Source organism: Ochotona princeps, chromosome 21 (genome assembly GCF_030435755.1).
Source record: "Ochotona princeps isolate mOchPri1 chromosome 21, mOchPri1.hap1, whole genome shotgun sequence".
In the NCBI taxonomy this organism is placed as follows: Eukaryota; Metazoa; Chordata; class Mammalia; order Lagomorpha; family Ochotonidae; genus Ochotona; species Ochotona princeps.
The window spans coordinates 30,548,597-30,575,002 of record NC_080852.1 but is presented as its reverse complement, the minus strand read 5'-3'; the positions used below and the strand labels follow the sequence as shown (position 1 = coordinate 30,575,002).

The 26,406-nt window shown below is 52.3% G+C and overlaps 1 protein-coding gene across 9 annotated transcripts in view; it reads left to right on the top strand.

The window, feature by feature from the left end:
• The window catches only part of TRAK1 (trafficking kinesin protein 1), a 93,944-nt gene that overhangs the window by 44,870 nt on the left and 22,668 nt on the right, over positions 1–26,406 (top strand). For 4 of the 9 annotated variants that reach the window (XM_058679137.1, XM_036497503.2, XM_058679136.1 and 1 more), the window contains exons 3-7: positions 18,018–18,094; positions 23,155–23,271; positions 23,530–23,630; positions 24,007–24,115; positions 25,674–25,752. In XM_058679137.1, the coding sequence (XP_058535120.1) occupies positions 18,044–18,094; positions 23,155–23,271; positions 23,530–23,630; positions 24,007–24,115; positions 25,674–25,752 (457 nt within the window). In that variant the 5' untranslated portion in view covers positions 18,018–18,043. Of the gene's footprint in view, positions 1–6,187; positions 6,522–18,017; positions 18,095–23,154; positions 23,272–23,529; positions 23,631–24,006; positions 24,116–25,673; positions 25,753–26,406 lie in introns of those variants that run through there. The other 5 variants (XM_058679139.1, XM_058679138.1, XM_004581387.2 and 2 more) reach the window with 4 other exon arrangements.

The window sequence follows — 26,406 nt, the reverse complement described above, 5'->3', positions numbered from 1 at the left end:
TTAATTAATGGAGTCGAAAGTTCCTGGAGCTACACTGAATTAACGGAATGATGCAGCAGACCAGGAACTGGCCTTTCTGGCGAGCCGAGGGAGGAGTACACCCAACATCCCCATCTCCTGTCCTTTGGCCTTTGCCTTGACCGCAGGCTGCAAGAGGTGCCGAGAGAGAGGTTTGCCCAGGGCGGGGTGGGCAAAACTGCGTAGAGTAACTTACCATGGTCCCCAGAGGTAATGAAGCCATTGGTGAGGATGGCAGGCACCCCCAAGATCTGAGGTGAGAGGATAAAGCAGTAAAGGAATGATATCCCCTTGTGCCTTGCTTTCTCCTCTGGATGTATTCTGTCCGGAGGCCAACTCCCACTTGTGCCCCAGTTCTGAGAGGCAGGTGCAGGAACCCTGCTGTTTGGGGAGACCATCACGGGCCTCCTTGCCTATCTTTTCCATAATTTCTTGAACTGGCCAGTTACAGTTCCAGCCACAACATCCTGCACAGGTGTAGTCTCGTGCCTGTCATGTGGTCTATGAGTATGTTGGGTGTGGCCACAGATGATCAGCCCCCTCCGTGGACATCTCCCAAGAAGTAGGAGAGAAAGTGTTCCTTTACGTCGAGACCCACGGCTGCGTTGCCTAGTTGTCTTCATGCGGGAATAAAGCCAGTCTTGGCCACGGTCGCTGTGGTGGGTGAGAATTGGCCTTCTGCTGTCTGGGTGTCCATCAGAGGATTTTCTTACCCACTGGTTCCTGGGCTAAGAGTTTGGGAAAGGAAAGAGGAGATGGCTCATCTTTCCGAGGGCTTGTCCATATCCACCGCCGAGGCCGCCTACATGCACTTTGAGTAAAGCCCTGGCCCTTTCACCGCTACCCCATTGCTGGGGGCACAATTCCCTGGGACGGTGGGCAGTTTTGTAATCTCAGTTGCAGGGAGTTAGTAAGGAAGCAAGACCACCCCTGCCCCTGCACATGCTTTGCATTGGGGCAGCTCAGTTTGGGTTTGATTTGTTTGCAAGTTTTCCGTTCTTCCCTGGCTTCAGGCAGGTTTGCCCTGTGTTCATGCATCTTTTAACTTGCAAATCAGCATGCACACAGCATGGCTTTGTCTCTCTCATCCTTGGACGCTGGAATCAATATCTAAGTAGCTTTCCATACTAATAGTAAAAAGGTGAGTCAAAGTTTCAAGCAAAAAATAAGATGCAGAATCACCAATTGTGTCAATATCCCTGACTCCCGGACATCGCAGCGTTAGTCCTGCCAAGAGTGATGTGGCTGCGTGGGGAGTTGGTCCGCAGGCCTTTTGGACTGACTGCTGTTTCAACGTCGGCGGAGATGGCTGCTATTTTGCCTTACCTTTGAGGGGTATGGGAGCTTTCTTCAGTTTCTACTCCTCCACGCCCTTTTAGCAAAGTTTGTTTTGGTGGTTTTGTCCCGCTCTGCCCTCCCACCGTCGGAGTATACAGTGAGGGGCATGGAAGCAGGAAATTAATCATGAGAACCGGGAGGAGCCGGATGGCTCATACCTTCCAGGCAGTCGTCAGAGATGCTGTGTTTCGGTGTGGCCAGTGCTGGGTATGGTACGCTTGGCAGAAGGCTGTCTTGAACCTGTGTGTTTGTAGCATCACCTCTGCGGTCATGCAAGATCCTGGGTCTCTCTTCTGGGCAAGTGACCCAAGATCCCAGGTGGGAAATGGGCATAAACCAGGCTGGATTGGAGCCTGGGAGGGAGAGCTGGGGCTTGGGCTGGTGCTCCCTTTTCCTTTTCTCAGCCATAGTACTCATGGTTCTGTTTCTTAACAACAAGAAAATGCCCCAGGGTGTATATCTGACCTAGCAGTTACGACACCCCTTGGGACACCTTCGTCCTGTATTGGCGTGCCAGAGTTCACACCCAACCTCCTTTCCCTTATCCAGTTTCCTGCTCCTGCACAGCCTGGGAGACAGCAGCAGCCGATGGCTCAAGGAGTTGGGTCCCGGCTACCAACACTGCAGATGTGGACTGAGCTGGTGCCTGGCTCCTGGCATTGCTTGGCCTGGCAAAGTTTCAATTGTTGTAGGCATCTGGAGAGTGAACCAGTGGATGGGTTTTCTCTGTCTCTCTCTTTCTCTCTTTCCCTCCGCCTTTCACATTCAACAAAAGAATCCCTTAGGAAAAAGATAAATATTTTTTTGACTCTGGGGCAGCATTTGTTTTTGATATTTGTGCTTACAGTTTCTTCTTAAGCCTGTCCCCACCCTGGCCACACTGTCCTCTCTTGTGTAGTGGTGTAGAATCGAATGCCAGGGTAGGAGGCAGTCGAGTTTGCACAGATTTTGTAAATGAGGAACCCTGGGGAGATGATCATGAGAGATGCTTGTGTGACTCTGTATTCCACGGCCATGAGCAAGATCAGCTGTTTGTTGGTCACTGCATTGCAGTGGCCTTGGAAGAGCCCATACCACGGTGGGAGTGGCTGGCTCTCCAGTGTGGGTTTGTCAGAGGGGTTTGAAGTGTTTACTGCGAGGTGATTTTCTAACTCCATTGCACTTGATTTTCATACATGTCCAACAGGGCTCCCAGGACCTGTGTTTTCTCATTGTGAGTTTATTGTGCGACACACCCTTGCACATAGAGGTTGCCCATGCTTCTTCTGGACATAATGCCCTGCAGAACGGCTGTTGGAGTTCAGGGTCAAAAGCTTCATGATGCAGTAGCTTCAGTCAAGCTTCTGTGTCAGTAGCCTTGGCAGGTGTGATGTCCTTCCTCAGGTGTGGAAGCCGAAGACCAGGGTTGGCAGTTTGCCCAGAGCCCAGGGGTCTGGAGCCTTGTGGTTGTCTTGTGTTTGTTTATTTGAAGGAATAGGCGAAGTCCAAGGGAGAACTGGGGGACCCACTCTGCTTTGTGGGCGTGGAGAAGTAGGCTGCTTACTAGGAGGAATGCTGAGAGAAGACTGTGACGGAGGGGATGGGGTGGAGAGCAGGGAGGGGTGCTTGCTTCGATGGTAGTAAACACACGCCTAGGCACAGCAGAGGAAGAAATCAAACCATCAGTAGGAAACTAACAAGCAAATGCAAGAATTGTGGAATTAGAAGTCTGCCCTCAGTGGTGGCAGCCAGATATCAGAACCAGTGGTCTCGAAGTTCATTGCCATGGCATGCTGTCTAATCATAAAGGGAAAAAAAAAAAGTAGTTAACTTACCACAGAGAGATGTGGGCAGATGTTGCCTGGACCAAATGATGACAGTTAACGTCAGCCATGATGGGGTTAATGCCAGGCAGCGACCTCCTGATAAGATATGGCATGCTGAAAGCAGTTAGCGCCACACGTTTCCAAAAATGCATAAACCAAACCCAACTTCGAGAGGACATCGGGCAGACCCACCATGGCCTGGAAATGCAGGACTCACAAAACGGTTCCAGGTCGAGGGCTGAAATGGCCTTTCAGCTGAAGGCCAGCTGGGGTCTTGGATTTTCTGTGGCCCTGAGGAGTATGATTGAGGCCACTGAGAAAACCTTCAGGAAGGTGTGGATTAGGCGACAGTATTGCTTCAGTGCCGGGTCTTGCACATAGTGCAGAGATCGGGGGTGTTTGTGTCTGGCTTACTTCACTTACCATGAGGTCTTTGAGTTTCATCCATTTTGTTGCAGATGATAGAACAGTGTTCTTTCTACCACCTCCTTATCCATACATCCGGGATTAGTTATCTAGTGACTCCCTGCCTTTAGCGTCGTGAATACTGCAGAAGTAAGCACAGGTGTACAGGTGCCTCTTTCCTTTCCTTTGGTTTTTATACCCAAAAGTAGGATAGCCGAATCATGTAATAGGGCTATTTTCAGTTTTTTGAGGGACACCCATTCCATTGTTCTTAATAGCTGATACTACTTTTCCTTGTAACTTTATATATATGTATTTTTTTTCCAAATATCTTCCCCATCCTAAGATGCCAAATAGTCGTGGCTCCATTTGGGTGGCAGTCAACAGGGACACACTGTAATATATTTCATATATCGAATAATTAGCATAATTTAAAGGCAGGGAAAATTGGTTTTAAGTGTCATATCCGAATCTTCACTGCGTGCTGGCTTGGGCATCCATTGTGAAAAAGTTATCCTAGATTTGATCTTCAAGATGAGTCCAGCCGGGCCCGGAGCAACAGCGTAGTGGTTAAAGTCCTCGACTTGCATGTGACACGCTCCCCATATGGGCACTGGTTCTAATCCCGGCAGCCCTGCTTCCCATCCAACTCCCTGCTTGTGGCCTGGGAAAGCAGTCGAGGACGGCCCAAAGCCTTGGGACCCTGCACCCACGTGGGAAACCCGGGAGAGCTCCTGGCTCCTGGCTTCGGATTGGCTCAGCTCTGGCTGTTGTGGTCACTTGGGTGAACCATCAAACAGAAGATTTTCCTCTCTGTCTCTCCTCTTCTCTGTATATCCGCCTTTCCAATAAAAATAAATAAATCTTAAAAAAGAAAAAAAAGATGTGTCCAGCCAGCTTGATGATGAGTAAAATCCCTGGCGAGGGGAGTTGGAAGAATGAAGTCAGCTTCTTTTCTTTCCAATAGACCCTGTGACGCAGCACACATCTTCCTGCCAGCCTGGCATTGATGAGTCCTGGCTGGGGCTGGGTGCCCTCCGTGTCTGCCTTACCAGAGGTGCAGCATCTGGAGGACCTGACTCACATGCCCACCATCATTTGAACAACTCACCTTGAATTGGATTAACAAGTCCAGGTTATAAAAATTAAAGAGTATGGGTTTTTTCTTTTTGTCCCCCTGAGTATGTATTTTTATACACACTGTATTTGAAGCTTAGGCTGCTGTTCAAAATGTGATCTTGCGCAGTCAGAGAGAAAGAGAGAGAGAGAGACATAGAGAGAAGAGGAGGAAAGGGGAGATTGAGGCTGCCAGCATTGGTCTATTTCCCAGGTGTCCAGAGAGGCTGAAGCTAAGACGGGCTGAGGCCAGGAACTCCACCCAGGTCTCCTACGTGGCCCAGTTATTGAAGTCTGCGTTGGGATGCTGGACTCGAGCTGAGCCTGGGAACCGAGCTCCGGCACTACGATGTGTGGTGCAGGTGTCTATGCTGCTAGATCAGACACACCCACTCCAAATCGTGTCATCTTTAACCCAATGAAAATGTAGCAGCCACTCAGGTGCAAAAAATGTAGCCAGAGAAGGTAGACGTTCCTATGGTTTCATCTTCTACTCAAATCTTGGTCCTATTCTGTTTTGCTCCTTGTAGGCACTGCCGTGTGATCTCATCTGAACCTTTATGGGGAAAGCCTTGTCCACGGCCCACCCGAGGCCCAGGCCCTGAACTTGGTGCCGCAAGTCTTTCGTGATGATCTTGCCTCTGCTAAGAGGTTCCTCCTGGTTAACTAGGGGAAGCCGATCACAGAAACGCAGCACAGGTCTAACCTGAAGGCTGCAGGTTCCCGCGTGAGCAGTGGTCCTCTGAGATCCCAGGGCCTGGGCCGCCTCCAAGTGGGTCAGATGGAGGAAGCTGCCAATCTCACCATTAGAGGCAAAATCAAGTAGTGCCCAGGAATTGATGCTGAGATCGGCAGGTCAGCTGTGTAGTCCTTTTACAGGCCACCTAGCAAGGTATTAGCAGTCCTCTCTTCTGGGGGAGAACTGCCTTTTCTGGCAGTTCCAAAGGATTATTTACATTTAGGAAAGCAAAGATTGAGGGTGAGAGTGGGATTTTTTTTTTTTTTAAGAATACAGATTAATACAGAAAAAATGCATTTGGTTCTTAGCTACCTCAGCCCACGCAGCAGTGACTGTCACCTTTTCCATTTCGTTTTTTTGCTGGAAGAGGGGACACACACTCTCCCTTTTGGCTCGCCTCTGTCCTCAGGCACCTGTGGCAGTCGGACCTGTTGCTGCTGCCCCCCCACCCCCAGCGGCACACCCACAGGAAATCTGTCATCTGAGACTGTTTGTTGGGCAATCTCTCACCTGGGCAACTCCTCCCACCGGCGCCCCGCCTTTCCACAGGTGTACCCACCTTGTCCTTCATGGTTGCTACGACACTTCCAGGAAGCTACCATTAATTGGTGCTCCCCGGGGACAGCCTGACAGGTCCTGTTCACCCGCCTGGCCTGGTCTGCCGCTGCACAACACCTGTCAGCGCGTTCTCCCTCCCAGCAGGTGGTTTTCCCCCGCCCAGTCCCTCCCTGGGAAACACCCCCTTCTGGGGCCTCCCTAAGTGATGCTGGGCCAATGGCCCTGTGCGTGCTGCTGCTCCACTCCTGGCTGAGCCAGGGCAGGTGCACTACCTGCCCTGGGGGCCAGCCGGGACCCGGCCTGAGCCCCGCCGGTCCCCTCCTCCCCCACCAAGTGCCCCAATGGCTCCTGTGGACAGGCGGCCGAGAGCAGCCCCAGGAACGGCCCTGTAGGGTGATGTTTCAGGTTTGGGATCACCCCAGCGATGTCCCTGGGAGACGCAGGAGCGGAAGAGGAGTGTTTTGAATACGACTGCCAGGATGAAGAGAGGAGGCCCTGCCCGGAACAGCAGCAGCTGGACACCCCAGACCTCTGGGAAGAGGGTAAATGCCGTCCTTTGCTCCCATCTGATCCTCTCGCGGCTGTTGTTACACCATGCGTCGCTGTTGGGATTTCCCAGCACTTGTGTGGGGTGTTTGCCAACTGAGGTGCAGCTTGGAGTATGGGGCTCACTGATGTCCCCTCTAGAGGAGCAGCCCTTTCTGGTTAACATCTGCCTCCCTAGAAACCGCCGCCCCGGCTTGCTCCCCCCCCCCCCCCCCACTCCGATTTGACGGGCCGCTTCCTGATCCGGACAAGCCAGGTCCGAGTGTATGGGACTGCAAGTCCCGCCTCTGCTGCTTCCCTGGAGGACTTTGGAATCCATCCATGGGGCTGTGAACATTGGTAGTGTTTATTATTGTTGTTGTTATTCTCTTTTGTGGCATTCCAGCACCTGTGTCTTCAGGGTTCCAGTCACTTGTCTTGATTAGTTCATAGATAAGAGAGCCAAGCAGGGTTAAGTGTAGCAGGTTTTTCTGCTGGCCATGTTTACTTAAGAAAAATGTTCATAGCTGGTTTGAAATAGGGATTAAAAAAAGAAGACTCTTTCAAAGAGTTTGAAATCATGGAGGGCCACCCCTTCCCTACTCCCATGCCCAAGCACATCGGAGGGAGTGAACCTCTGGGTGGAGTGGGGAGTGGGTGAGTACAACAAGGAGGCATCCACATGTGGGCTTGAACGTCCTGGCGTGGGTTCTGGTGCTCTCACCCACAGGCCAGAGGAGCGGAAGCTGGCAGGTGAAGCAGTTGGTTTCCACAGGGACCCTGTGAGCATTCTCTAGGTCTCTCTCTCTCTCTCTCTCCTCTCTCCTCCTCTCTCTCCCACCCTCTCCTCTCTTGATCGAAACAATCAGAACTCCTTTGCAGACATTGGACTGGTCTGTTTTCCACTCTGAGGATGATGTTCATTTAGAAATTATTTATAGCCAGCCGCATGCCGAAAAGCGGTTTCCTTTTGAGGTTACTGTCCTGAAAATGCAAGCACTTCGCCTCCAGGACAGCTCAGGCTGTGGTGCGAGGGAGGGACAGTAGGACAGGCCACAAGAGAGTGGGGGCGATTCAGGGCTGAGACCTGGAGCCTGGCTGGTGCCCCTGAGAGTCTGTAGTGAAGAAACTGAGCAGGGGAAGGTAGTGACAGACAGCCTGAGGGCCTGGAGCCCAACCGTGGCAGGGAGGGGGTGACAGGGCGTCTGCTCTTTTAGGACTGGGGCCAGTTCAGATTGATTTAACTGGTGTAGCCCTTAGTACAAGCTGCACCAGTGCCACCTGCCAGTTTGCTAGAATCACAGCAACTCAGGGGCCCTGAATCTGCATTGAGGCGGCTCTGCATGTGCTGGGCATGCACATCCAGGCATGAAAGACCTTGTGCGCACGGAGCACAAGAAGGGGTAAAATCAGACACCAAACCAGCAATGCTGAAGACTGCATAAAAGCCTGGAACTCTGCCCACGTCTCCTAGTTAGGGGAAGAAAATGTTTTTTGTTGCCTGTATTTCCCGTATATATACACACACACGTCTGAATGTACATACTGTCTTCACATATCTCTCTATATATCAACTTTCTTTTGAACTGAGAGCCAGATAATGTTGATGATGATGGTGGTGGTGGTGATCTTGCACCTGCTGTGTGCCAGGCCCCATTGTAGCTGCTGAATGTGGATTCATGCCTTCAACCCCTCACACAACCACTATGCCAGCTGTCGTACTATTCTAACTCACCATTTTATAAGCGTACAGGAGAAAACCAAAATAGGTCATCTGGAGACATCCCAGAACTAAGGGGTAGTTCCAGGCTGTACTCTTGACGACAGTGCCCACACTTTTCAGAGCAGAGTCCCTAGCTCACTGCATCAGTGTCCCCCACCTCACCCCACCCCAAGCCTCAGAGTTAATGCACATTCCTGGGCCCCACTCCAGACCTGCTGGGTGGTCAGAAGCTGCAGGGCAGGGCTCAGGGACCTGGGTTGTTCATACACCCACAGGGTGACTCCGCATCTCATAAAGACTGGCTTGTCTGCCTTCCAGTGGAATTCACAGACGGGCGACATCGCCCTGAATTCCCCATCTGATGCTGGACAGTCGCGTTTCCTTCTTCCTCTGGTTTATTCCCATCCTATTCCTACCCCCGCCGTTCCATGTCTTTCTAATAAAATGCTCTGAGCTGTCTGGTTGATGTGTGTTGGCAGCAACGGCCAGTATGCTTCACTCTCCTTGTGAAAGGAAAACGAACTCACTTTTTGAGCCATGGCTCCTCTCCTGGCCTGAAGGAAGTCTAGGGTGAGACTGGGTAAGCTTAGCAACTGCAGGGTGTAGTTTCACAACCAGTCTGGTGGGGAATCGTGTGGCATATCCAAGAACAAGCTGGTGCAGAGTTGCCCAGCTATCAGCACACAGCAGATCCCTCACCCTGGCTTAGAGGTCTGCCTGTCCACCACACCCTGCTTGTAAGCTCTTCCCTCGTGTTATCCCCATTAACCCTCTTGAGCAATGTGGATGCTCCATGGAGACCAATCACCAGGAGAGGCAGGCTGTGCTATTTAGTAACTTTGCGAGGTGAGGGACTTATTCGCGCTCAGTGTCGGCAGGTCGTACGAGTCCAGTGCGGAGGGCGAGCTGGAGCTGCGGTGCCGGGCCGTGCTCTCAGGAGAGGGCTGTGTTTGCATTTGCCAGTACCCTCTGCAGAGACCAGACAGGCTAACCTGTGCCAAGGGAGTCACTGGCACACCCCTGTCTGTGCCTGAGCTGTAGCACTGGCATGAGGAACAAGCTGGGGAAAGGTGAAATTTCACTGCCAGTTCCTTGTGGTTTGTTGTACAAGGCAAATTCCTTTTCTTTTCTTGCTTGCTTGCTTTTTTACTTTTAAGATTTTGTTGACTTATTGATTTGAAAGACAGAGTGACAGAGAGGGAGAGACAGACAGAAAAAAATCTTCCTTCTGTTGGTTCACTCCCCAGATGGCCACAACAGCTGCCAGGGCTGGGCCAGTCTGAAGCCAGGAGCCAGGAACTCCAGCCAAGTCTCCCACGTTTGAGTGGCAGGGGCCCACGCACTTGGACTATCATCTGCTGTCTTCCCAGGCGCATTAGCGGAGAGCCAGCTTGAAAAAGATGTAACTGGGACTTGAACCTGCGCCCTCATAATGGGATGGCGGTGTCTGCAGCAGCAACTTAACCTGTGTCATTCTGGATGGCTTAGTAAGGAGCGGGATCGTAAGAGATCTGGTGTTTGATGAGCACCCTCATCAACAGCTCCAGATTCCCTTAGGACACAGGCTGTAGGAGTGAGCCTCTTCCTTTCTAGGGCTGGCTGCACATGGTGGGTGAGTGGGCAGCAAGAGCCCTTTTTGCACAAAGGGCAATACCCAGGCATTGAGTACTTAACCAGAACCTTGAGTCTAGAAAAGGAGGTGAACACATTGCCAGCTGGGGAAGGGAACCTGACAGAGTGCCAGGAGCTGACCTCCTCTGTCCGGTGGCAGATCCTGCTGGCTGTTGCCATAGTGGGTTCCAAAGCATGCTGGGAAAGCACGCTGGGGAAACCCTGATGCACTGACCAAGCACCATCCTCCAGCTTGCCAGGGCCCTCCTGGGTGCAGGGCTGGGCTGGGCCCACACAGGATGGCTCCCCCACTGTGCACCATATCTGGAGGTGGCTGAAACCACTGGGGCCTGTGCAGGCCACGAAGGGGGCATGCCAGCCGCAGGGCAGGAGCCCGGCCATGTTTGCGTTAATACGTATGTGAGGTGGTGTTCAAGAGCACTTGTCGAACTTTTCTGTAGGGTCAAGGGTGACAAAGAAGTCTAGCCGGCTTATCAGTGCCAACCTCAGACAGCACTGTAACAAAGGTCTCCTGGTTCATGGCCTTGGCATCTTCCTCTCTGTTGCTGATTTGGTTTTCGGTATCCATAGCTACCCCCTACACCCTACAGGTGGCTCATCTGCTGGAACTGGGGTACCAGTATCACCCCATACTGGCCATGGACAAAGCTCCCTTCTGACCTCTGTATCTTGGGGCCTCTGGCTGCTCTGCTCACTTTGGGGGACCTGTCCCCTGTCTCTCTGCCACCCCAGAATTAAATTCCCCAGCACCAGCAATAACACCTGCTACTTGCTGTTCTGTCTTATGTTAATCTGTGCACCTGTCTTCCCTTCTCCTGTAAATCAAGAATGCCTTGAGGGTGAGATTCATTTATTTACCCCATAGATAGTGATTGGGGGTCCCCAGCTTGGGGATGGTGTGGTCAGCAGATGGCCCTCCCACCGTAGCTCTGTGACCTGGGCTGTGTCTTCCCATCTCCAATGGGACAGCAGTGAACATAGGGTGGCTGGAAGCAGTGCAGGAGATGGTATAGCAGTAGCATTCAGCCATCCCTGAGGCGAGGGCTGTCCCTTCACTCTCTGCTTTGGTGACAAATGGACATGGAATCTGACACAAGGTCTTCCAGTCTGAGATCAGCATCCAACAAGCCTGACCTAACTCTGCAGTTATATCCCAGCGGGCCTTGGCCTCACTCCTGTTGGGTTTGTCATAAGTGGGACTGTTCTGGGTTTTAAGTGGAAGGATACTGTGTCTGTATTAGAGTGCCCAGGGCAACTGTCGGCGCGTTGTGGTCCCTGTAACAGTCATTTCATTTTTTTCTCTGTGTTGTTGATAAGTCACCTTGATGTCCTGCTCCCAGCACCAGCGAGGTGCAGGGAAGGGAAGCCAGGGAAATGGTTGCACCAAGCACTCTCCTGAGGGACAATAAAATGAAGCCGGAGCTGCAATGTGTGCAAGTCTGCTATTGTCCAGGAACACCTCGCTTCTGCCCATCTGTGACAAGGCTGGGCACCCTGCAGCCATGGGTAATGACCAGGCAGTTCATGGCAGATCTCGCTCTGAGCCGGCCCCACTGCCGTCCATGAGACCTGCTGACGTGTCTCAGCAGAAAGCCCAGTGCTCCCGTGGGAGAGTGGTCAGTGCCTGCTGTTTGCTTCTGGCCTGAAACCATAGCTGCTTCCATGAAAGCATCCTTTTTCCTTCCTTATCCTCGTTCTGTATCACATTGAACTTGAACTTCCCTTTTCTGGATGGCTGCTCCTTTGCATTTGCTTATCTTGAGGCAATGAGAAAGGGTGGTGTTAGAAATGAGCTGTTCTTGGCAAATTGGTTTTTAAAAATGTTTATTTGATAAGGAAAGATAGAGCACGCAAGCCAGCGCTCCCGTCTACTGGCTCACACCCTAGATGCTCACAATAGCCAGGTAGCCAAGAAGCAGAGCCAGGAGCCAAGAGCCAGGAATGCAGCCCTGACCTCCCACGTGGGCATCACCATCTGCTTCTCCAGCTCATTAGCAGGAAGTTAGAGTTGGCAGCCAGAGCTGGGAATCAAACCCAGGTACTCAGACATGGGAGAGCAGTAGGATGGTTTCATCACTAGGCTGAACACCCACTCCCTCGTCCCCCACCAGCCCGCACCCTTCCATTACTTTTTTTTTTCCTTTTGGAGTATCAACTCTGTATTTGACCCAACATAAACAAGACACGGCAGTCTTCATGTGACTAGGCAGCCCGGGTGCAAAGGGTCGTGGGACATTTGTGAACCTGTGTTTGTAGAGTTGCCTGTGGCTGCACTGTGGGGTGTGTGTGTGTGTGTGTGTGTGTGTGTGTGTGTGTGTGTTGACATGAGGACACTTGTTTCCTCACCCTGTCCAGTATTGACTTCAGGGACTGCACCGGAATAGTTCTCTTTTGTATCTTTGGGAAACCAAGAAGTAGCGAGTCTTACAGGTGTTGGGAGCTAATTCACTTGTACTGTTGGGTCTAAATTCTGTTTTAAATAAACACTGAGGAACAGTACCTGGTGAGGGACTGCAGAGGTGTTGGGAAGAGCTGTGTGTGCCCGGGAGCTCACAAGGGGCTCCCAGTCATTGGACAGGATGGCCCTCTGCGTCCTTATGCGTGTGCTGTGAATTTTTTCACCCTTCTGACCAGGTTTTAAGGACAGTTCTGCAAGTTGAAAATAACTTCTTCTCCTTGAGGCCAAATGAGAACATGTATGTGTGTCTCATCAGTGCTGGCTTCTTCTTCTCTTTTTAGTTTTTCTTTATTTATTTTATGTAGCTGAAAGGAAAAGAGAGAGCATACATGCTACCATCCACTGATTGAATCCCCAAATGCCTTGCAACAACGAGGGTTGGGCCCAGCTAGGCCAGGAGCCAGGGGCCCTATCCAGGTCTCTCACAGCTACTGACAGCATTACGCGAAGCCTTTCAGGGTGCACCCTCACAGGAAGCAGAAGTCGGAGGCAGAGAAAAGGACTGGACCCCAGGCTGTCTGTTGTGGGATGTTGGCATCCCAGGCAGCAGTTCAGTGTTCATCAAGTGCTCATGGGTGATGAGCGATCCCCTAAGCAGTTTTGCTGCCTCACGGGGAAGGCTCAGGCAGGGGCTGAAATACTACCAAGGATGTCTGCACTTCATTGTGCCACAAGGAAGTAGTTGGAATATGTTTGCAGTGCGTGTTTGCATGTTATTTGGCAGCATAAAATGTTGAGGTCTACTTCGCACGCAGTAGCATTCACTCATTTTATTGGACCAGCGTCACAGCGCAGCAAGTCCTGGTAATGCCCCGGGAAAGCAGCCGAAGCTGACCCAAGTCTCTGGGCCCTTGGCACCTGTATGGGAGAATGTAATGGAATTTCAGGCTCCTGGATTTGACCTGCCCTGGCTGTTGCAGCCATTTGAATAGTGAACCAGTGGAGAGATGCTTTCTCTGTGTCTCTCTCCTCCCTCCTCTCTTTATAACTCTGCCTTCCAAGAATAATGTTAGAAACAAAAATTCATTCTGTTTAACTGGACAGGCCAGTGGTTTTGAGTAAATTTACTGAGTCAGGTGACAATCTCCGTCATCCAATTTGAGGGCTTTGCATGTTCCTGGAATTGTCTCTCGAGCTTTTTATAGCCAACTCGCACTCCCACCTTTGGTTCTAGAAAATCTCACATTCCCACCCTCGGTTCTAGAAAATCACTTGCCTGCTTCCAAGCTCTGTGGTTTGCTTCTTGGTACCCTGTGGGAATAGCTTTACATAGTAGATGGTGGTTTTGAGTTAGTGTAGCATTTTGAGCTTCATCCACACCATGGCATGCGTTGGAACTGTGTTCTTTTGCTTGACCTAGTAGTGCCCCATCACAGACATGAGGACACGTTTTATTTGCTGTTCACCAGTTGCACATAGGTTTGTGTCTGTGTGATCATTTGCATTCGTTTCCCGCTGACAACTCCCAAGGAGACTGCAAGAATCTGTCTTCGGTGACCTCGCACAGTTCATGAGAACCCATATTTCCCCGTGAGAAAGCAGTAAGGGGCTGGGGGTACAGATGGGTCTAACTCGGCATCCCCCTCTGCGTCTGGCTGAGATCAGCAAGAGCCGCTGCTGTGAGCTGAGTCGCAGCAGGCATTTATAAAGGTGGCCCCTTGTCAGAAGCGCTTTGCCCAATCAGCCTGGTCTTGATGTCTGCAGCAGACTGGAAAAACTGCAGCTTTTACAAAAAGCGGACAGAAAGGCTGAGGCTCCAATTGGGCGCCAGCTGGAGCATCTTGGCTGGCCACAGGAGGGGCAGGGAATTCCCGGATGGAGACGTGGGAGGAAGACAGCCCTTGCAGAAGGAAGACGCGGGTGCGTGTGTGCCAGGCCAGACACTTGCAAGGGCATCACTGGCTGCAGATGCTCTGGATGCGCCCGGGTGGTAGGTGAGGAGGCACTGTGGGGGCGGTGGGGGGGTAGGACCAGGTGAGGCTGGTCCCTGCGTGTCCCATAGGTTGAGGCCTCTTCCTGGAAGGCAGTGGCTGTCTTGGTGAAGGTTTTTAAGCAGAGCAAGGGTGTATTAGATTGCAAACAAGTGCACAGAGCTTCACAGGATGTGTATTTTGTCATGGCCTGGAAACTTGACATGAAGGGAAACATGCTCATTTCATGGGAAGCTTTTTAGCTATGGCTGTCGAGTTCTAAACCCATGCCTCTTGCCCTTGTGGGCAGGAGCAGACAAAGAAGAAAATGTTAAATTTACAAGAGCATCTCAAAAGTGGAGTTCAGGAATAAGCCTTAATGTAAGACTCCATTGTTTTTGGAATACTAAGTTGTTGTATGAACGTATGGCTGCTTCTTGATTTCTGGGGCAGGGGGCAAGGGCACATTTTTTGAGGGGGCCTGAATGTGCATGGACACACTCCCTGGGTGAGAAACAGAACTCAACCTTGGCTGTTGTTCCCGCCGAGAGAAGCCGGGTGACAGTAGCACCGTTGGTGGAGGCCTGAAAAGCCTGGGCCTGCCAAGTGTAGCCGGTGCCCAGTCCTGTCAAGGCCAGGCTTGTAATTTTCCTACCCTCCTTACCCTCGCCCTGCCCCCCACCCCTCCTTGCAAGGACCAGGAAACTTGGCCTTCCAGGGGCCTTGGGAGAGTCTCCTAGGAAAACACAGGCCTCCAAGATCAGGAATTCTTTCTTTCCCTCTGTCTCCTGCACGTGCGTCTCACCCTGTTTGCCCATGTCCTTAACCTTGTTGAGCTGTGCTGGCCCTGCCCTGCCCTTGCTGTCTGTGGGTGCGGGAGCCAGGCTGCTCCCCTCCCCTCACCAGCCCTGCAGTGCAGCCTCTCTTCCCGCTCCATGACCTTGGCTGGGTCCTGAATGTCGGATTGTTCACGTCACAGTGGCTCTGTTTCTTGCTCTCTGTGCTTTCCTTGCGGGGTGATGGTGGAGCTTAATTGAGGAAGCAGAGTAAGTCCTTTGGCATAGTAGGGGTGCCATAAACATCAGCTGTTGCCTCTGCTAGGCAGGAGGAAGGGGGTTCTGATCTGAAGCTTAAACTTGGCTGCTTGTTGGCCTTGGGTCACTGGGCAAGTTGCTGCAGTTCTCCGAGCCTTGGCTTCCAGTTTGTAGATGTGGTGATGTCCGTGCCTACCCCTTAGAGAGGCTCAAAGGCTCACATGAGGTTGCCTTACTGAGGGCTGTGAATAGCATCCGGTCAAGGTCAGTGGGCACAGTGGAGGTCAGCTGGAACCAGGTCATCTAGTCACCCTAAGCTGATCAAAGCACAGTGTCCATGCCTAGCAGTTGTTAACTGTGTACTTTCTGGAAAATGTTGAAGTACTTATTTTTTTTTTTTTTTTTTTTTTGCTGTCAGTGTAGAGTTACTAACAAGACCCCTAAACACACACACATACACACAAGAAAATGAAAACTTGTAATCTTATCCAAATTTAGTATGTGTGATGCTAGCCTTATTGTTTCTCATGCATTATAAATTTATGCATTTTTCTTCCCCATTCCCTCCTCTCACTGGGATTGTATATATCTTTAAAAACACAACTGGAATGATCAGACTTGCATGGCTGGGGGTCATTTGTCATGGTTTTATTCACTGATGCCTCTGACATTGTGTGGCTAGACGCCCAGCTGCAGGTACCATGTCGGGGACATGTGACAAGGCATACCTACCTGGCCTCCTGGCACTGTGTGACTGCCTGCTCCCAGGAAAGCAGTGCCGTAGAGAGTGTTGGCCCACGTGGGCATTGTGTTGAGTTCAGTTATTAAAAATAATTATCAAGATTTTTAAAATTTGCTCTATCAAAGGACAGCACGAAGGGATCTTTGTGGTTGTGGATCCACAAACCTGCATAGAGGATTAAAACTGTGTAGTGCCACACAGACACACTCACATGCAAGTGCAGTTAAAACTCAGGAAATCAGCGTGAGGTTGCGGCTCATCTTGGTGTCAGCATCCCTTTTGTGATGTGATGTGACTTAGGCAGGCACCTGCTACAGGGCCTGTGGGATCTCTGCATTATCTCTTAGGACCACATAGTGTAGCCTTACATGACGAATGACAGACATCCTCAGAATGACCTTCCTTCAGAAACTCAGCTGGAGGGGTGATTGTTGTCTCGGACTGGCACAGCAACAGAGAAGTGGCAGTTCCAACTCTTACTCCCTGGCAGGATGTCCCTGTGTTCTCACGGGAACTGTGCATGCCTGCTGATGGCATGGAAATCTACACTTCAGGGTTGTACCTGACCTCCAACCCATGAGCCAGCTCAAGCCGGAGCAGATACTTAATTCCAGGCTTATCGATCCCCAATGCCACTCACTCCCTGACCGCTCTGGGCAGGGTGGGGGTGGGAGGGAAAGCGTGGAAGAAAGTGTCCCGAGGGAATACACTTTTGCCTTCAGGAGAAAGGAGGGCCTCTGGGTGAAAGGCCTGGGTGGATAGCAGCCCCAGGCGGTTAGGGGAGGGGAGCCCAAATTCCCACCTCTGAGGTTCCTTGAGGCTAAAGTTTCTGATTTAGACCCAGATTTTGGGTCCTTTCCTCTTCCTTCAGCTAGGAAATCATTCCAGCAGGTCAGATTTCTCTGAGCTCACCCACCAGGGTGATGTCTGCTTGCATTTAATGAAATATTTAGAGACCTATTGAATTCCAGCTGCCCCTGGCTAGTTGTAATGCTCTGGCCTTGGACTCCGTACAGCATGGCATTGCCAAGCTACCTCCCCTGGGCTATTAACCGAGTGTGTGAGTCATTGCCAAAGTGTTACCCGCCCCAGTGGAGGGTAAGTCTCCCTCACAAAGCATCGCTGAAATTACTGTTCCACCCTAGAGCGACAGGTTCCAAAGACCAGATGTACTTTGTCACTTTGACCCTAAGTCAGCCTTCACTCCTCCCTCCCACCTTGTTGACCTGCAAGTCTAGTCTTTGCTATCTGTTTAAAGTAAGACAACCCCAAGATTATATATAATCGACCGGAACCTTCTTTTATGTTACAACCCTTCTTTTATTTTTCCAATGGAAGGAGAAAAAAGGCAACAGTGGTGCAGTGGCCTTTGCACTGCCTCCTGTGATGGCAGTAAATTGTATCTGTAACATGGTAGTGCCATGAGCCGGGGAGGGAGGCTTGGAGGGAGAGTCATTTTGGTTTATATTTTTGAAATAGATCGCCCTGCTTTCCATGCTGCTGAAATTGTTCCTTAGCCTCAGTGTCATGATAAGACAGGCAGAGGGTGCCGTGCCACTCACTGCACTCCTGTTGGTGTTTCCAGAAGGAACCGCCTCTGTCCACGCAGGTGGGGCTCATGTGGCTACCAGGGGCCAGACCCTTTGCACCCTTCTGGTAATTTCCATACAGGGACTGTGCTGCCACCTGAGTATGCCTGCACCCGTGCTGGGTTTAGAGGAGGCCAGAGCCCTTTCCACGCACTGCCTGGCCCTCACATCCCCTTTACATATGCACATGCGTGTGCCCGCACGCCCTTCCTCCCCTGCCAATGTAAGATTTCCCAGAGATAACGCTCACCCCCTCCGAGCTTCAACCTCATACCTGGAAATGGGAAACAAAAGCCAATAATGTTGACTACAGCATGAGTTGAACCCAGGAAAACCTGTGGCCCCTCGTCCTCACACACACACAACTTTAGGGTGCTCAAGGGTACAACCCGGGAGTCTCACACTGTCCCTTCCATGTCTTGCAGTTTTATGCGCTGAAAGAGTTGGCCAGATGACTAAGACGTACAATGACATTGATGCTGTCACTCGGCTTCTGGAGGAGGTAAGCACCTGGCGAGAAGGTGGAAGGAGTTGCTGGTGAAGGCACACGTGGCTGTCGGCGTCAGCGAGGAGACTTGGAGAGCAGGGCCTCGCAGGGTCTCCTCATGTTCGTAACTGTGTTTTTCGAACCAGGAGTTGAGGAGGCCTTTGCAGCGGTAATTTGGTGCAGCTTTTTGAGATTTTTTTCAATATAAATGATACTAGACACAGATATTAATGATACAAAGTACAGTAGTGCCCAAATAGGCTGAATGTGTCATGCCATTCCGATTTTATCCCGTTGATGTTTTGGTGCTCTTAGAACAGGACCAGCAAAGCCGGGATCTTAGAAAAGGCTTGTTGAGTAAAAGCACCCATCCTCCAACACTGGTCCCAACTCCGAATCAGCTCTTGCAGGCAGGTGCTAACCTGTAGGCCATTGGGTCTGCTCTCGAATCTGAGAATGAACTCAGATCACAGCTGTTCCTTTGCATGGTCCCAGGAAGAGAGGAGGGAAAGCCGTGTCGAATACCACTGTCGGGGGTGGGGAGGTCATCGTCTTTAGTGAGCCAGGTCCTCCAGCCCTACCTTTAGTTAATGCCAAGGCCATCCCTGTGGTCCGGGAACCTGAACTGCACTTGGCTCAGCTTCAGTGATACCTTCAGCATCTCCCGGAGACACACACTCCTGAGGGATGCAGTCCTGAGCAGAGCTGGAACTCAAAACACAGGCTCTCCCCTGCAGGGTGTGCTCCCCAGGAGGAAGTGTGCCTGTCATAGTCCTTGGCCTGCTAACCTTGGCCGTGACCATGTCCCGGCTCGCTGCACCTGACCATGTCCTCCCAGGACAGTTTGAGCCCTTCACACTGATGCCCATGTCAGGAATCTATTCCTGCCTTGCCCGCCCCCGCTGAGTGACCACAGCCATGGAAGGAGCGCAGCCTCATCTTTTTTTTTTTTTTTAAAGATTTTATTATTATTGGAAAGCCAGATATACAGAGAGGAGAGACAGAGAGGAAGATCTTCCATCCGATGTTTCACTCCCCAAGTGAGCCGCAACGGGCTGATGCGCGCCGATCCAAAGCCAGGAACCAGGAACCTCTTCCGGGTCTCCCACATGGGCGCAGGGTCCCAAAGCTTTGGGCCATCCTCGACTGCTTTCCCAGGCCACAAGCAGGGAGCTGGATGGGAAGTGGAGCTGCCGGGATTAGAACCGGCGCCCATATGGGATCCTGGGGCATTCAAGGCGAGGACTTTAGCCGCTAGGCCATGCCGCCGGGCCCAACGTGGCCTCATCTTAAAGAACGAACTGGGGAGCTTGGATGGGCAGTCTCTTTCTTTTTTTTAATACTTATATATTTGTATTGGAAAAGCAGATTTACAGAGAGAAGGAGAGACAGACAGAAAAATGTTCTATCCCCTGGTTCACTCCCCAAGGGACTGCAATGGCTAGAACTAAGCTGGTCCCAAGCCTGGAGCCAGGAGTTTCTTCAGGGTCTCCCATGTGGGTGCAGGACCCAAGGCTTTGGGCCATCCTCTGCTGCTTTTCCAGGCCACAAGCAGGGAGCTGGATGGAAGTGGAGCAGTCAGGTTATGAACTGGTGCCCATATGGGATCCCAGCGCATGTAAGGCGAGGATTTATCCACTAAGCCATGGTGCCGGGCCCTGGGCAGTCTCTTTGGTTCTTTGCATGGCCTTATCTTCCAGAAGGTTATTGTGTGGGTGTGTCTGTATCTCAGGGTTTTGCATGAAGCAGGTGCCATTATGTTCCTTGCCCTGATAAGAATCAGAGTTCCCTGCCTTTCCATGGAACTGGGCGGGTTTGCTGGTGACCGCCTAACCAGCCTCGTCTTGAGATGGTTGCTCCAGGCCCATACCTTTCTGCACTCCAGCTCTGCCTCCTCTGTCAATGGTGCTGGTTTGTGCACCTGCCACGGGACAGGTAGGGAGGGAGCCGCTTGGCCCGTGTGGTGAGCACGCTACTGGTTTTAAAGAACAAGGTTTCTGAGGCAAGCCCTGGCTGGCCACTGGCCAGGATGCACCTCTGAGCCGGGCTCAGCTCCTCCTCAGGAATGGGGAGGCTGCCCTGCTCCTTAGTCACGCTGTTTATCCTGAAATCAGTGAATGGGATGACTCACCTGCTGAGGGCACGAGGCTGGCTGTTCCTGTTGCGGGTGGGTGTCACAGTGCAAGTTCATTGGTTTAAAAAAAAAAAAAAGAAGCAAGACTAAAGCTACAGTCATTTTAAGCAAAGCATCACCAAAAAGAGGGAATGTACAGTTACAGTGAGCCCCTCCTGCCTCATTTCAGGAGCTTGTATCCTAGGGCCGGAAGGAATTGATCAAGAGTATGTTATTCTCATTGTCACTCAGCCCAGTGGACATTTCCTACTTGTTGTGTCGGCTTTCGAACATCCATTGCCTGTTGGCTAGCTTCTACCCTCCTGTACTTCTCAAAGAAGAACCCAGCCAAGCTGTTGCCTCGGCAAAATGAGAGACACACGCTGCTACAATCCATGGTTTAAATTTTTCACTTCATTGAGATTTTGATTGTGACCTCTCACTTTCGCCCACCCAGCAACGAGTGTTCTTTATAATGACTAGAGTTCCATTCATTTTAAGCACTGAGTAATATTCCCACATGTTCTTAATCCCCTTGCCCATCTGTGGACACGGGGGGTGATCCCATGTCTTGGATGTTGCAAAAATGGGGACAGTGTGTATGGCCGGGCAGGTGTCAGGATGTCCTCTGTCCTATTCAGAGCTGGGGGTTAAGGAGGGAGCTGGGAAGCTGTTGACTCAGAGGAAGAGAAGGTCACATGGGGACGCCAGTGGCATGGCTGGATCCACTTGCACTGTACTGGGTGCATCTGGCAAGGTCCTGCACACCACTCCTGGAGGTGAGAACATACTAGAACATTCTAGATGTTAATAATAAAGAAGGAAAAGACCACAGCATCCTGTGTAGAAAGAGCAAGAGCCTGCAGGGGAGCCAAGCCAAACTCAGGGCTGCGGTTTGAGGTATCAGTGGGGGATGGGCTTCATGACTAAGCTTCTCCCCTGACCGCTCACTTCACCCCCACCCTGCCTCTTCTACACTCACCCTCTGTGCCCTGGGAAGCCTTGTGCAGCTCTTGGGTGCTCTGGGAGGGGTTGTAGCTTTCTGCTTGATTGGTTTACAGTGAGATGCGCAAACAGGCTGTGGCCAGGGCATGCGTGATGGTGGCTGTACCCTGCAGCGTAGATGTAGGAAGACAGTGCAGGACGGGCAGTCGGGCAGCGAGCCGATGGGCACCAAGCAGGTTCAGCACGAGCGCCTGCTCCAGTGGAGGAATTGGATTGACTTGAGTCAGGTTTATGGAGGCCAGACCTGAGCAGAGAAGTGGCTGTTGGCACTGCAGCCCCAGCTGCATGCGAGCCAGCCGGAAGCAGTTGGACCGCATGCAGAGTTTGGGGTCTGGCCTTGAGATGAGAATTCTCTAAGTTCCCTCATACAACTGTTGGGATTCTTTCCTCTTAGCTACTAAGTAAACTCCACTGTTGAGTGGGACGTGACAAGGGGTTGTGAGTCAAGGATCCCTCTCAGTAGGCAATGGCCAGCATGAGTAGACGCCCAGAAATGAGGGTCTTATTTGGTCTGGCATTGTCCCACGCCCCGGCCCCTTGGAAAGGCCCTGTCCACATGTGCCATGGACTGAGTTAGTAACAGCCCAACGGAAGGGAAGAGAGACCATGTTCTGCATGAGGGAGCTAGAGAAGTCCAGAATCCCGCCCACTCCCCAGTTGTCCTTGACCCCACCGCTGTGCTCCTGAGTCGATGACCTTCCTGTAATTAGCAGTAGGATATGCGCTGCCGTCGTGTTGGAAGAGCAGGGGTTGCATGTTCAAGAAGTTAGAAGTAAACGCCGCGGACACTGGCTCATCTTGCAACTCGATGAATGGCTAACGCTAGATTCTTCCAAGGCCAGCTCAGCTGTCCTGCCCTTCTGTCCAACAGAGCCCCAGCTCTGAGTGTGGGGTCATCCATCACAATGTGAGCAACACCTGCTGTAAGAAGCTCACCTCAGTGTGACCCACTGCTCTTACACGGGTACCCACGAGGTCAGCGAGTTTCTGTATGAAAATGTGTTGGCATTTTCAGTCCCACGCTGTTGTGCTTCATGGAAAGCAAATGTCAGTTACAGTGACAAGCATGATAGCACTGGAGGGAGGGTGACCAGAACATCCCTCACTGCAGAGTGGCCAGGCCTCGCCAGAGCTTGGGGCCAGGGAGGTGAAATGCCAGGGTCAGGGGAGAGAGAGACCCAAGACCCCTTCCCAGCTTTTTCTCTGCCCTAAACTGCACAACGAAAGTCCTTTGTTTGTTAAGATTCTTCTTTATTGGAAAGTCAGATTTACAGAGAAGGAGATACAGAAAGAAAGGTCTCCCGTTTGCTAGTTCACTGCCCAAGTGGCCCGCAATGGCTGGAACTGAACTAGTCCAAAGCCAGGAACCAGGAGTTTCTTCTGGGTCCCTCACACGGGTGCAGGGTCCCAAGGCTTTGGGCCGTCCTTGACTGCTTTCCCAGGCCACAAGCAGGGAGCTGGATGGGAAGTGGGGCTGCTGGGATTAGAACTGGCTTCTATATGGGATCCTGGTGCATGCAAGGCGAGGATGTTATCTACTAGGCTATCACACTGGGCCTGAAACTCACTAATTTTTTTAAAGCCTGAGTATCCCCCTCTGATAGCAAAATAGAAACAAAAAGTGACTTGGTTTTTTTTGTAGTAACTTTAAACTTGTTTGCTTCCTAGCAAGCAAAGGTAAAGAACTTAGTAACTCCCTGCCCTTCCCCACCAATGTCAGCTCTCTCTGACAGCTCTTGGCTTTAAGGCAAGACCATTTTAACATTACTTTGGGCATTTGCCCTGGCACCTGCAGGATAGAACATTGCACAAATTCTAAACATCACTGCAAACCACTGTCTGCTGGCAGGTTTTACTTTTTTTGGACACTGCCGTGTCGCTGCCCGATACCCTTGAGGTCCGCATTGGACGTGCCAGGCTCCTGCTGACTGCCCGGTCTCCCTCTGCCCTTTCTTAGAAAGAGCGGGATCTAGAATTGGCTGCTCGCATCGGCCAGTCGTTGTTGAAGAAGAACAAGACCCTGACGGAGAGGAACGAGCTGCTGGAGGAACAGGTGGAACACATCAGGGAAGAGGTGAGGGATGGAGTGTGCGTGGGCTCTGGAGCTGGGGAGGGGTGAGCAGAAGCCTGTGTCTTCTCCATTCCCCCTCTCCCCCTACCCAGGACACCCCTGGCCTGAGCCCAGAGCTGCCTGCTCGGCCATGACCCCTTAGAGCCTCGAAGCTCTCTGCGCCTCCCTCCTGTGCTCAGCCCTCATCAGCCGCCCATTGTCCCAGCATGAGGAGCTTGTCACCGGCCTTGCAGGAAGCAGGCCATGGGCTCGCTTTTGCAGGTGTCCCAGCTCCGGCACGAGCTGTGCATGAAGGATGAGCTACTGCAATTCTACACGAGCGCTGCGGAGGAGAGCGAACCCGAGTCGGTGTGCTCCACGCCGTAAGTCCCCAGAGGGGCCTCTCGGGGGAAGGGAAGGGTGCTGGGAGCCCCCCCTAGACAGGGCATGCTGATCGCCTCCTGCAGACCAGGCCATAGGCTTTCCCATATGAGAGGCACAGGCGGAGGGCTTGCCACAGGGAGGCACCCTGCACGTGTTAGGGAACCCCACAGCCGTCCCTGAGACGTGTGGCCTAAAGATGGAGCCAATTCGGCCCTTGTGTTGGGGGTTGTGGCTGCCATGGTTTCCCAAGGGTGGGATGCAGTCTTTCTGGGTCTCTGCTGTTCCTGCTGCCCGGCAGCAAGCATCCCGTCTGTGCCTCCCCGAGGCCGGCCAGGGGACCCCGAGGCATGCGATGAGCTTGCTACCCCTCCCCAGGCTGAAGAGAAACGAGTCCTCCTCCTCGGTGCAAAATTACTTCCACCTGGACTCCCTGCAGAAGAAGCTCAAGGACCTGGAAGAGGAGAATGTGGTGCTGCGGTCCGAGGTGACGCCCAGCCCCGGCCCTCACCACGCCATCCCTGCTGGGCCCTGGCCCCAGTTCCCACGCAGTTCGCAAAGAAGTCTGTGTGCATCCTGCCCACTCCCCAACCCTGGGCAGAGCCACAAACCCACCTCGTGCACAGCCAGGGCCACAGCCAGACTGGGGAGAGCCCCCAGGGAAGTGATCCGGAGAACCTTCTATTTCTGCCATTCTGGTTTGCCCCCAGGGTGGGACCCGGGAGCACTTGGGGACAGTTGTGAAGGTTGGGGGTTGTACTTTTCAGTAGTTTCTCTTAGCAAGGCACTGTGCCAGGCACTTTGCCTACTCTTTTTTTTTTCCTTTCTATTTTTAAACACCTTCACAAGGCTCAAGTCGATTATTTGGATTCTCATGAACAATAAAGAAACCCAGCCCTGGCCTGCTGGGCGGTTTCCGGTCCCCAAGGTCATGTGTTGGTGAATGTCAAAGCCAGGGGCTAGCTCAGCCCAACAGGCCTCCCTGCACCCACTGCCCTCTGAGCCAAGTTTGTCTTTGCCAGTGGTGACTGGATGCCCTCTAGCTGGAAGGTTTGGTGACCCTTTGATCGGGCCCTCAGTGTCAGGCTGGGCCTGAGGCTAGCTGGGCCCAGGGTCTCTCCAGTAGGCCGGATGCCCTGTCACCTTGAACTTGTCACCCGCTGGGCGGAGCCTCCTGTACAGATGCAGCAAGGTGGCCTCCTGCACGGCTGATTCTTGCTGCTCATGTACTGATGAGAGATACAAGCCCAGAGCAACTGGAGAGGATGCTGGGGCGGGAGAGGGGATCCTCTGCCAGCTGGGGGCACAGCCAGGGCTGCAGCCCATGCTGGGTCCGACACTGCCCCTCCCTGCATCTCCCTGAGGCCCTGGCAGTTTGACCCCTTGTCGAGAGCATCAGCCAAAGGTGGCCGAGGGAATCTTGGTCCCAGCTACAGATCCCTGCTGCCTGCCCGGCCTCTGTTTGCTGGAGTGTAGTCTGTCTCTGAGACTGGAGCTTGAGAGCTCAGAAACACTGTGCGTTTCCTCGGGACCTCTCTGTCCCTCTCCTCCTACCGTTTGGGCAAGCTCTCCGAGGTCCCAAGGGAGCCCCTGGGTCTCTGAATTCCAATGCTTCCTTATCAGACCTTGTTCTTACTAAAGCTGAAAACTACAGTTTGTCACTCCACCCTCACGCCTCCCTGTCCAGGGCCTGCCACATGCCAGGTGCAGGTGCCACTGTTTTGAGGTGACCTGCCAAATCTTAGGCAGGCAGAGGTCTCAAAGTAGCAGGTGAACCCAGTGCTTTTAGAGCAGGCCCTCTGGCGCCCTCTCGTGGCACCACAGCGTGGTACGGCTCCTCGGTATTCAGAATCCCCGCTCTGAAACAGAGTCCCCTGGAGCCTTCAGATGGACATGGTGTGTTTGAAGGTGTGATGGTGGACAGGTGGGCAGGTGCTGAAGGGCGGTCTCCCAGGAGAACCCATGCCTGGTGCTTCAGCCAGCCCGTGCCTGCCGCACCTGTCCAGGTGTGAGTGCCAGCGCTCTGACCTAGGTCGTGTCCACAGGCCTGCCAGCTGAAGACGGAGACCATCACCTACGAAGAGAAGGAGCAGCAGTTGATCAGCGACTGTGTGAAGGAGCTGAGTATGTGCTGGGCCCCGCCTCCCGAGTGTGCTGCCTGCTGCCTGCTCCACGCTCCCGACTCCTGCCACTGCTGTGGCCCAAAGTCACCTTTGCAAAAGGGCACTCTCCTTGCCAGCCCACAGCCCAGCCGCACATTTTTTTGAGACGAGAAGCCCCCTCCACTGGCCTGGTGTGGCACACCCCATCTGCTTAGGAATCAGGGCCCGGGTGTCGCCATACAAGATCTTAATTTGTTGCTGAGATGGGTCTTTAATTTTAATTTGGGGTTTCTGCTGGAATACTAGATTTACTTAACATGCGGAAGAGGTAGGGAAAAAAAGTGCTTGCTCATAATTTGGAGGCAAAAGTTGGAGGCAAGATCTGGGCTTTGTAATTTAAGTCCTCTCTGGCTGCTCGCTCTCTCTCTTTTTTTTTTTTTTTTAAGATTTATTTATAATTTTTATTGGAAAGGCAGATATACAGAGAGAAAGATTTTCTGTCTGCTGGTTCACTCCCTAAGTGGCTGCAACGGCCAGGGCTGAGCCAATCCAAAGCCAGGAGCCAGGAGCTTCTTCCGGGTCTCCCATGCAGGTACAGGGTCCCAAGGCTTTGAGCCGTCCTTGACTGCCACAGGCAGGGAGCTGGATGGGAAGTAGAGCAACTAGGATTAGAATC